Raw genomic sequence first — 12111 nt, 5'->3', positions numbered from 1 at the left:
TATTTGTGTTTAAAAGAAGAATCGTTGTAAAAATCGTCATTTGAAGACCAGTCATTTCAAGACGTAAAAATTGTCATTTGAAAAAAAAAATCGTTATGAAACACTTATTAACTTGTTAACAATGCACCAAATTCGAAATTAAAATATGCTAACACTAATGTATGAGAATGCACGCCTTGCACCAGGAACAAACAGAAATAAACAAGTAAAAAGAGGTCATATCGGAACTGCCAAAAAATAGAGTTCTTTCTAAATCTACCTACCATGTCACCTTTTTTAACAATACATGTATAAATAACTAAAACAAATGTTCACTTTAAACTCGCCGGAATTACTTTATATCATTAATACCTTATAAAATATAGTATATTTGAGCTCAGAAATCATATAAATTCTTTCTTTAATTAAAAACAAAATTATCTGTTTGAAAATATCAACTCGCATAATAAGCTGTATACTTTCTAACCGGAAGTAGAGCAGGCCAAGAGCTCGAGGTTGTTTAAATTTATACTGAAAACACCATCCATTTCCGATCCTGCATTGTCACATGATTTCTAAGAGGATTGTTCTCTACCCCTCTTAGAATTTCTGAAACTTCTGTATTTAATCCCACCTTTCTCAATACTTATTTGTCTGATGATTTGAAAAAAACATTTCCGTTTTTCTTTTCTCCTCTTGTGGGCATATTTTTACTTCATTTTCAAAGAGAATTTTAACTATTTATATAATAACCATCGACTATAAAACACATTCTATATTTATATGTACTATTTTTTCTTATCCTCTAGATTTATTCCAGTGATCCTTATTACTTAAGGTTTTTTGGAACTTTTGTGGGTCATGTCATGGAATTTCAGGTTTGTATATATTTGCTGTTTGCTTAAACGGATTCTTAGTGTTTGAAATTCTATCATCTTCGACAAATTGGAATTTTTTTTTTTTTTACACTTTAGATTGAGTCATAAATATCTGGTACCTCGCTAACCTTGTACTCTTTTCATTTTAAATTTGAAATGACCTTCATGAATAATTAATTTTCAGATGTCCCTAATGTTACAAATTTCGACACTCATTACATGCCTTATTTATTATAATTATTCCGAAAAATGTTCATTCATGCAACTTTTTGCATTGTTTAAAAAGTTAATATCATATTAGTACGTGCCAAAAAAACACTTTTTGGTGCCTTCTTCAGTATGCTATCAGGTTTGAAAAGATTTTTTTAACTATACAGATCCAACTATACTTTGTTCATTTTTTTCCCAAAAGATTATAATTTCAATAATTATATTTTAGGTAAGTAGAGGTGGTTACGAAGTTCTACGCTTATTGCTTTTGTGTTCTAAGCAATGAGGATTTGAATGAAAAATTATATAAGAACTTATTTTGATGCAAACATGATATTTTTTATACAAACTTATTTGGCCAACCCTTGAAAAAACCTTATTTAATGACTCCAACACTAATTCAAAATTTAAACAAAGCAATACGTCTTGTTCATCGACAGGCATTAGAGGGTGCAGCTGCAAAAAAAAAAAAAAAATCGCAATTCTCCTTTTATACGTTTCGCTTAACTGAAGAAAGAAAAAAGTAAAAAACTAATTAGTGAATTTTAACGAAAGGGAAGGTTTAGGGAAGGCGTGTCAAAGCGTTCCCTTGTATTAAAAAAAAAAATGTGCGAAATTTCTTATTGTTTTAACCAATAGGTTTTTACATTATGAGATGCGCGCAGCGAAATTTTACTGAAACAGTGTTGGCTAGTGATGACAGAAATAACTTTTTAAAAAAACCTGAAAATTATTTTAAAAGAGTAAGTCTGAAGAGTTCAGGGGAGATAGAGTGTTTCCCCTTCCAATAAGGTGAACCGGGTTCGAGTCCCAGTGACTGGTCGATAAATATTCCGCATCCTCCGAACACAATGCTAACGTGAAATATCCTCAGTGGTAGACAGATCACGGGTTAGAGTCTCTTTACCGTCATGCTAACCGTGGAAGGTTCTCGTGGTTTTTCTCTCCATGCAACGCAAATGCTGGTTAGTTCCATCAAAAAGTCTTCCGAGAAGGCAAATTTCTCCTAGTCCTTGAGTCAGAAGTTCTCTTGTCTTCCGGAAGGGGTTCAAAACGACTAGGCTATGGAGTAGAACATTAGAACCTCAAAAAATTGGTTAGGCTGTTCAATGACGGTTATAAAACGAAATAAAGAGCAACTTTTGAAGTCTGCTCCAAGCTGTGCTGACGAAGTCGTGCGAAAACAGACTGAGAAGTTTAATTGGCTTTCATCTGAAGAAAAGAGTGGAGATATATTCCTTCCCTCTCCTTCGTTATAAATAAACGATTCTATGTAGAACTCAAATACTTTAAAAATGAACTTTTTATTTTAATACAAAATATTTTCCAACGCTGCATCGACACTACTTTTTGTCTCTTTTTCAATAAATTAAAAATTCATACCGAATATGCATTTAGAAATTGAGAATTTGAATGGTGCATTTTAAGTATTTTAAGTAGAATAATCAAATCACATTTATTAGGAATGTTTCCTAAGTTTGTAAAAATTTCGAATATTCTTTTAATATTCATTAATATTTTAGCTTTTTTTATTGTAGTTTTATTTTCTGTTAGAAATATTTAAAATATTTATTGAAGAATTATTATTAAATAAAGAATAATGAAGTCACGTGAACTGAACACGACATCACGCATCCATTAAAAAATCAACCGTTAAACGATAAACTCAAAAGTTAAAGAAATTTGGAGTGGGGCTCCAAATGCTCCGTATCACTGAACTGATCCATCGTTTGTTTTAATTTAAGTTAAATAAATTTTGAAATCCTAATTTGTATTATTAAATAATTATTTTGAATACAAATTAGCAAATTATAGTTAATTTGAAAGATGTTTCTTGTGCTTTAGTTCCTCAGTGAATAAAATTTGTATTTGAACACTAATGTAATCAAATTTTGTTTTACTGAAAAAGAACTTCATTAAATTCAATTTAACTTAATTTACTTGCTCTGGGGCATTTCTTCTAGCAATACTCGGCAAAAAAAAAAATTAGATAAAATAAAAACCGTCTATCTGTTCTTGTAGAAACCGCAATGAAAAAATAAAAACGACTTTTATATCCATATCGATAGAAACCGCCTATCTACCCACGTCAAAATTCTTGATGGTCCCATCAAATCATTGTAACGATGATTCATGATGGTCCAAAATCATTTGATGGTCACCATCCTTCAACATTTTCCATTATGCTTTCATGGTTTTTGATATGCCAGCAAACTTCAATCATTCCACGATAGAAAATGTTACTATGATGGTAAACCAGCGAGAGAATTTTGATTCTCATGGATCAGTAATCCATGATGATCCGTGATGGTTCCAACAATGCATTTCCATGATGGTTGAATGGGAATTCTTGTTGGTTCTCAGAAATATACTATCAAAACAATTCGTTTTATGTTGGCCCATCATAAATCAGTGGGATGAGGGTTGTTCATGATCGTTCCATCATTTGATTTCTAAGAAACTATGATGGAAATTTCGGATGGTTCAACTAACCATCGAAGCAAGTCGCTATTCTTTTGTTGGACCATCATAAATCAGTACGAATTCCTGCATGGAAAACCATCAGAACCAAGTAGAAAGATACCGCATATTTATCCAAATAGAGAAATAGAAATTGCACGCCTGGAGTAACGTCATAAATCTAAGTGTTATGTTGTTTTGAAGATAAAATATATAAATTTATAAATGCTCGTTTAATCGCAATTTTTGGAGAAACTATGATTTACCTTCCCAAAGTAAAATTTCTTTTTTCGATGTTCATGCAGGTTGACCGGCTAAGAGATGACTACATTCAACTGACATATGAAGGCTGGTGTGTTTTACAATGCGAAAGGGTATGTGTAGTTAATTGCATATCTTCTGGATATCCCGCAAAATGACTGACGATTTGAATATTCAACTGAAGATATACGACAGGCATGTCCGGTTTGCTGCTTTCTGCTTAGGAAACTAGCTATTAATTTTTACAAAGTGAGAAAATTTGTTACTAAATTTGCCAACAGATGGCACTGTTGATTAGAGAAAACTATAAAGCAAGGTTTTGAAACTAACCATCATTTGAATAAAAAACACGGTTCAGTCACTGGACAAGACTTACACTGGTGTGCAAAACTTAAGTAACAAGTGCTTTTTTTGTCATAACTCTACAAGAAATCATCTGATTGACATGAAATTTGAATATGGTGTACATTATTTTGTACTTAAACGATGGTAAAAGAATAATGGCGCAGAAAGGAATATAAAGCTTAAAGTAGGGTATGGAACAAAAAAAGGCTTTTCTTGACATATAGTGGCGTTATACATGATTGCCTGAAGAAGCGTAAGTACAACTGGCAGATGTTCCCTAGTATGGGATATGCCCTCCCCTTACTGTAATTGTTGCTTGGCATCGTCTCTCCATGTTAAGCACCAGATTATCCAGGAGTTCTTGGGGTAAACGTCTCCATTCCTCCTTTAACGCATCTTTCAGCTGATGGGTGTTACCAGGAGGTTACTGTCGTGTCGCAGGACGTCTCCCTAATGCATCCCACACATGCTGTATGGGATTTAGATCTGGAGAGTAAGCTGGCCAATCCATTCGTGTGATATCTTCACTTTCCAGTAGCTCTTGAACATTAGCAGTACGGTGTGGCCGGGCATTGTCATCCATAAAAATGAAGTCTGATTCAATGGCCCCTCGGAACAGACGCACATGTGGTAGGATTACCTCATTGCAGTAGCAGTCTCCAGTTACAGAACCTCGGTCGAAGATCTGAAGCTCAGTCCGCCCGTTCAACATAATGCCACTCCAGACGACAATTCCAGGACCACCGTAACGATCTCTTTCCGCGATGTTATTGGGATGAAATCGAGCTCCAACCTCTCTCCAGATCAACTGACGTTGAGAATCGCTTGTAGCACTAAAACGACTCTCATCTGTGAAGAGGACGCGACTCCATTGATGAGGTGTCCAGGTTTCGTGTTCTCTGCACCACTCTAAACGGTGCCGCCGATGGCTAACTTTTAAAGGTATGCAGCGTTCAGGACGTCTAGCAAATAAGCCACCTTTGTGGAGGCGTCTGGCCACTGTAAATCTTGATACTTGTCGTCCTGTGGCTGTGCACAGTTGCTGAGATATGGCGCTCGCTGACTGAAAACGGTTTCTTTTCGCCTGGAGGACAATGTAACGGTCATCTCTTGGTGTTGTTTTCCTTGGACGGCCACCACCAACCTTCCGAACAGCTGTACCAGTAGTTTTAAAGGCATTCCAAGCACGAGAAACAACACTTTTGTTGATCCCGAACTCTTCGGCGACACTGGTCACACTACGCCCCTCCTCAAGCTTCCCAATCATTCTTTCTCGAGTAAAGTCGTCTAAATGATTTCTTGAAGACATGTTTCACAAAACAGACCACTTGCACTTGCAGCGAATGTCTTTAACTATGGTGCTCTTCATCCTTTTATCACAGCTTTGACCTACGCGCGCCGACCCACAAAGTTTATGTACACTTACATCACCTACGACGCTTTATTTCTAAAATTTGCATACAAATAATCTTTCTACTGAATTAAGTGAATATTATACTGCAATTTCATGGCTATCTTATACTTTGTTGGAGAGCTGTGGCCGAAAAACCACTTGTTGCTTAAGTTTTGCACACCAGTGTACATAAAATTTTGGTAAAAATGGTTTAACATGTTGCAGAAAACGTTGTTTCATAATTTTTTCTAGTCTGTGTGGCTATTTGTTGACGAACATCGTAAGTAACTTTTGTAAGCTTAATGTTCATTATGATGGTGACACTTTGTGAGAATAAATCTAGTTTTCTTTTACTTGCTCTCCGTTTTTTTTTTTCGTTTTTTTTTTTCAAATTTTATTTTCAAATCGTCAGTCAATTTTGGGAGACTCGCTAGCTTTGCGAATTTTTGAAAAATATGTTTCGGTTTTCGCAGGTGTTAACTACGAACTCAAAAGAGGGCCAGTCGATACCCTATTCATTTTTGTGTGCCTTAACTGAAGGATTCTTATCTGATCTTTCCATACATGCGGACAACGGGACTGAGGTATGTGTCTTTACTAATGCTTTTTCTTCTCAATTCAGTTCTTTTTAAATGAAAAGATTTATTCTATGACATTAAAATAAACTTCGAAAAAACTGGAGGCGGAATAGCCTGGTTAGCAGGGCGCTGGACTCTTGTTCCTGAGAACGGGAGTTCAAATCCAGCCGGTCGGTGACTTTCCGTGTAGTAAACGGTGATTGGTGCAGGTTAAATCCGTCTGGTCACAAAGTCTTCCTTATTACCATAACAAATTATACGAGTAGGGGTACTGAATTGGAGATGGATAGTTCTCTAACTCAGGTCAAAATTAGGATCTGTGGATGAATGAATGGAAGTATGAATGTTTCCGCCCTATAAACGAGTTTGATGTATTTGTGTAGCAGAAGCCATATTCTTGGCCATAGAGGACACCACTAGAAAACAAGAATAATCGCACCCCTTGCTTTAATGGCCTACGACAACAAGAAGAACGGAAAGCACTTTAAAAAATGAAAATGAGATCTTAAATGTGCGATTAAGTGTAGTGAATAATTTCTTGTTTTAGCTATCACTATAACAAGAATTCATCAGACATCTATATTTATAATTGCACGATAAATGTTACCTTATTTTATTTTTACTTCATAATGTTGGACCAGAATATACAAGAAAAGAATCACGTTCGCTTCTGATAAGGGAAATCAGGGTTCGAATTCTGGCTAAGTCGGGTAGGCATACAGTTAGTGAGCCTGTTCCGACTGCCTAATATTATATGAATTTCTTAACTGAATAATGGGTCATTACTAGCCCGAAGAACTATAAACTAAGAATATTACCTGCTCGTATATGTTTTTACTCGTCAGCTTAGATGCATCTGCAATATTTTTTAAACAAAAATTATTAAAGTGAGTTAAAATTTAAAAAATTACAATTTAGGGATGTGTAATATTCAAATTATGTTAAAATATACTATTTTATATATCAAAACACTGACTAAAACATGAAACCGAAATCAAAACATCATATTGTTCCATAATATTGGGTGCTGGTCGGTGGGACCATTGATAATTATTTAATGGTGGGTCTGAGTTAAATTTTAGTGGCCTCAGACCGACGTTAATTTCGCATTTTTGTTCGTTCAAACCTACAGTGTCTTATAAAGTTTATTATTTACCCTACCTTGTCATCCCGCAGTGGACTGATCACAAAGACACGGTTCCCAGTAGATCATCAAAGTCAAACATCACTGGCTGAGGTCAGTAAGCGGGTGGGTGACCACTTTGATTAGCATGCATGAGGAACGAGAGTGCGCTGGAATCGGTCCTTGTTAAGCTGTTCTACCGTAAAGTGCTCTACTTTGCGCGCAGGTCATCGGGCTACCAAAGCAAAGTAGCCATCCTCCCTGCAGAGAATCGAAAGCACGTCTTTGGATCAACCTCTGAGATGTTTCCCTCGTCAATAGCCCATTGTGCAGTTCTAGTGCGACGTAAATAAAGTACCTCTCCTATCTCGTCTGATTTGGAGTGTCCTCTGTTTGGTAGTGGAAATATGCTTGAAGTTTTCTAATTTTAAAAGAAGGTTGGGAGGACTTGTGTAAGCATAAAGACTAGATACCGTCATATTTTTAATTAGTGGAATAAAGAAAGTCTTCAAATGAAATCTTTGCATGAATTATGAATCCGAATCTATAGGGTTTACCATAACAGGCTTTCATAGTTTTTCTCTTGCAGTAATGTAATTGCATGTTTATTTCACTTAAAAAATCCTTCTATAAGAATATTTATATAGTGAAAACTACCTTTTAAAGTACTAATTTTGTTTTAAAAATAAAAGAATACAGAAATGATCATTTATTACTTTAAATCTACTGCATGGACAGGCTAACAAAATACAAATTTAATACTGTTTATATGACATGAACTCTTAGGATATTTCTTTCTTCCATTTTCAACATCCTGCCTATCTTTCCTCATGTTTTTTTCCTTCTTCTTTTCAGTTCAAAGTTCACAAGACTATTCTCGGTTTGGCCAATCCTGAGATTGATTGGAATTCCGTTCCTAGCCCTCTCTCCGATCTCCCTGAAGAGGTTCTCTTCACAGTGCTTCACTACTTGTACGCGGAATGCCTTCCCTCACCCCTTAAAGACGAAACTGCCAGGAACTGCCTTCTGGCAACTGCAGATATTCCCGGTTTTGAGGACTTTAAAAAGTTATGTCAACTTTACCTTAAGAACAATGCTCTATTAGATCGTAAGTACTTTGTGTCGTTCTTAATTAATCAAGATTTTCATGATCCATTCTCAATTCATCGCGGTTCCGTTGATCCTTCTTAATTAAGATGGGCTCTAATGATCTTTCTAATGTTCTTACCTAATCGGGGTTCTTTAAGTGTTTTAATTCCCTTATTTTGTGATTACCGATGTATTAATGCTGCTCTGACACATTAATTGTAATAATATATAAACAGAAGGGGCAGGGATAGCCTAGTTGGCAGAACGCTGGACTCTCGTTCGAGAGAACGGGGGTTCGAATCCAGTCGACCAAAGACTCCCCGTGTACTAAATGGTGACTGGTGCACGTTAAATTTGTCTGGTCAGAAGGTCCTCCATGTTCCTATAACAAATTATAGCTGTGGGGATCCTGAATTGGAGACTGATCGTTCTCTGGTTCAGGTCAAAATTACGCTCTGTGGATGAATAAATGGATGTATGAATGGGTTCGCACTTCTCGTGTGAGATATAGGTGTGGCAGAAGTCGAATTCTTAGCCATAGATGGAGTCACTGGAAAACAGGAACAATCGCACTCTCTTGCTTTAAGGACCTACGACAACAATAAACAGAAAATACTTTTTCGAATCCTGAAGTCGTGTCTGCCGATTTTAGTATGAAATGTGCTCTTGAATCCGAATTATGACTCCTCCCAAGGTTTTTTTTTTTCACCATCGACTTTTTTCTGGAAGACCCTCCATATATTTATTAATTTTTGATTATTTTATGGCCATAAATTTGATTTGGAGGTGATGAGAAGAATTAGTTTACACTTTACAGTCATGGCTTATGATTTAATTACGATTATTATTGAGATTTTTGCTTGTCAAAGAGTGGAGATTTCTGCAAAAGCAATGAATCACGCGAGCTAATCGGAGCGCTACAGTCGTAAATAAAATATTCTATACTTTCTCGGGATCTTTCCCCATCACCTGCTTTTAATCAAAATTATGGCAATTTATTTATATTATTTGGAGGTGTTTTGAGGGAAGAAAAGTAAGTCTCAGAAGTTTAAAAATATTGGAGAATTTCACAAGAACTTTAAAGTTTTTGGCGATTCTAGAACGTGGATTTAGTGCAGCTGTGAGCCTCATCGCGATCGTCGGGAAATGAGTGATCGTGAAAACTTGAGGCTGTTACAAACTTAGATCCAAAGATCTCATATCATCCCAATCACGTTCATCCGTCTAGGTAAGAAAAAATTTTGAAAGCAAAACTTACAATGTGAATAAATACTGTTGTTATTGTTGCTTATCCTCTTAATCTGGCAAATGTCAGATAAGCTCCAGGGGACGCAGCTGACAGCAAGGAAATCCGCAACAAAAAGAGGATTTGATGAAAGATCCGCCTTAGAATGTTCAAGGCAAATCAGAATATGTTCCGGCGAAGCTGGTAAAACACAGCATTTTTTGCAAGTTGAGAAAATCTTTCTGTCTCCCTCAAAAGTAAGATGGCCACTTGCAAATCCGGTCAAAGCAGTCTGGGTTTTTCGGTTTCATTTTATATCCAGCAGGGTACCAGGGGTGTCCTATGATTCCAGTTATGTGTAGGTGGTATGAATAAATACTTCATCCCAATGTTTTCTTTGCATTTTATTTTTGCATCATTTTACCATTCAGGACGAATAAGTTAAGTTCGTAATATTAGTTTCTATTACGCATTGCAATGTATTTATTACACTTGAGGGTGGTCCATGGTCAAGTGTTTGGTATCATAAGAGTTCCATAGGGTGTAGTAAATTTGTGAACCATTGCACTGAATACTACCTATATGAAGGAATGCCATTTGTATTTATGTACTATTTTACTATGTATTTTTTTTAGTTTTCTTTCTAAGTGTCATTTGTTTCAATCTTTCAGAAATTTTAAATTTAGTCGAAGAAATTCACGCCATTGGTGATCTCATCATTGACTATTTCAATGGTCAAACTGGTGCTATTTCGAGTTCATCTTCCTCCAGTGAATCTGAAAGTGAAGTTAATTTCGCCAACAACCCCTCCAAGTTACGCTACGTCATCATTCAGGCTCTTAGAGAAAGTGCCGTGGGTGAGTAACAACTGGGTCTTTATGATGCCAACAGAATAAAACAAAGTGGTATTTTGGGATTATCCAGTCGACCTGTCAATGCTCACGAAAATGCTCCAATGCTTTGGTGTGTGGCGTTAAATACCGCTACGATTATCAAACATCAATTCACTAGAATAATATAGGACATGCTAACTCGATTCAATTTTGGGGTACCTTTTGATGGATTCCTCTCCCCACATGGGTTTCCTGCGAACACTCTTACTTGGATGTCACTCATTGAAAAGTTGACTTGTTATTTGTGACCTCCTCTCGCTTCTCAGTCTCAATTACACGCAATGGAATGCTGCACACACTCGACTGCTAATAGCAACACAGGAGAGACCACACGCACTACCGTGAACTTAATACAGCTCTCACCACAAGTGCTTAAAATTCGGTGATCTTAACACAGCTCTCCCGGTCTTTCGCAAATTCGGAAACTAGTGGGTATCCGTTCATCGAATTCTATCCCTGATAGAATTCTGGTCGATAACACCATTTCCCCACTGGTGCCATCATAATGAAAAGCAATTTCAAGAATAAACATTTTGAACACATTAAATTTATCAAATAATAATAATAATAATAATAATAAAATAATTTTAAAAAAAATGTAAATTTAAAGATACGTAATTAAAAAGTGTATTTAAAAGAATCAAAACAAGGTAAAAACCTTGATTTTTTTTTATAATTACACATTGAATTATTCTTGAATCTAACCATATATATTATTATAAATCATTTCGGTTGCCAAAAATCGTTCATAGCTTTTAAAGCTCAAACAAACAAATCATTATCTTTGTTTAGTCGCCGCCACATAAATTCGTTTAAATACGAATCTTAGTGTTTTGGGGTAGTTCCGCGGTGTTTCTTACTTCACCATTTTGCCAAACCCCACAATCGTAAATATGATAAAATTTGCGGTTATTGGCGCAGAAGCTACCTTTTGGCGATAATATCGGGTTTGGCGAAAATGATACGGGATAATCCCAAAGTACTAACAAAGTCAAATATCGTGTTGTTAAGATTGTTGAATTTATATTTCAGTGGGTGCAAAAGTTCTCGTTCTTTGTAATGTGTTCTCAAATAGAAAGAATGAGCTATGTAGTGCCGAACGTCACGAACTTATTGAGTACTTAAAATCTAGGTATGTGTGCATTTAATTTTTTAGTTGTCTATGTTAATAGTTCGTGTGTGTCCATCTCGTAATTCTAGAACTGATTGTTTTTGATTCACGAAAATCCTTAAAATCATTTTTTAAAAATTCTTTTAGTGCGTTCTTGAAGGTTCGTGCAAAAAGCATATTTTTCTCATACGACTGTTGATATTGTTTCAAATTAAACTGCATCTGTTTTTTTCCCTCTTCGAAAGAATCGTGGTGGCTTAGAAAATAGAGTTCTAGCCTCCCAATGAGGTGACTTGTGTTCGAATTCCACCGATGGCTGGTCGATACGAATTCCACCCCCGGCTCGCACCGACCACACTGCTCATGTAAAATATATTCGGTGGTAGACGGATCATGGGTTAGAGTCCACTTGCCGTTAGGCTATCCGTGGGAGGTTTTCGTACTTTTCCTCTCCATGCGGATTAGTTTCATTAAAATGCCCTTCATGAAGGCAAATTTCTCCCAATTCTTAATCCAGTAGTTTCCTTGTCTTCTGGATTGGATTCAAAGTTACAAAGCCCCGAGTT

The 12111-nt window shown here is 36.1% G+C and overlaps 1 protein-coding gene across 1 annotated transcript in view; it reads left to right on the top strand.

Moving 5' to 3' along the window:
- Positions 1–12111, top strand: part of LOC107452391 (uncharacterized) — a 59780-nt gene that overhangs the window by 8888 nt on the left and 38781 nt on the right. Inside the window, exons 4-9 of the mRNA XM_016068853.4 lie at positions 789–857; positions 3833–3901; positions 6000–6110; positions 8083–8335; positions 10213–10398; positions 11467–11566. Of these exons, the coding sequence (XP_015924339.2) occupies positions 789–857; positions 3833–3901; positions 6000–6110; positions 8083–8335; positions 10213–10398; positions 11467–11566 (788 nt within the window). The remainder of the gene's footprint in view (positions 1–788; positions 858–3832; positions 3902–5999; positions 6111–8082; positions 8336–10212; positions 10399–11466; positions 11567–12111) is intronic.

This window comes from Parasteatoda tepidariorum, chromosome 5, assembly GCF_043381705.1.
Source record: "Parasteatoda tepidariorum isolate YZ-2023 chromosome 5, CAS_Ptep_4.0, whole genome shotgun sequence".
Taxonomy (NCBI): domain Eukaryota; kingdom Metazoa; phylum Arthropoda; class Arachnida; order Araneae; family Theridiidae; genus Parasteatoda; species Parasteatoda tepidariorum.
Note: the sequence above shows the minus strand (reverse complement) of the source record. Positions and strands in the feature narration are given on the sequence as shown.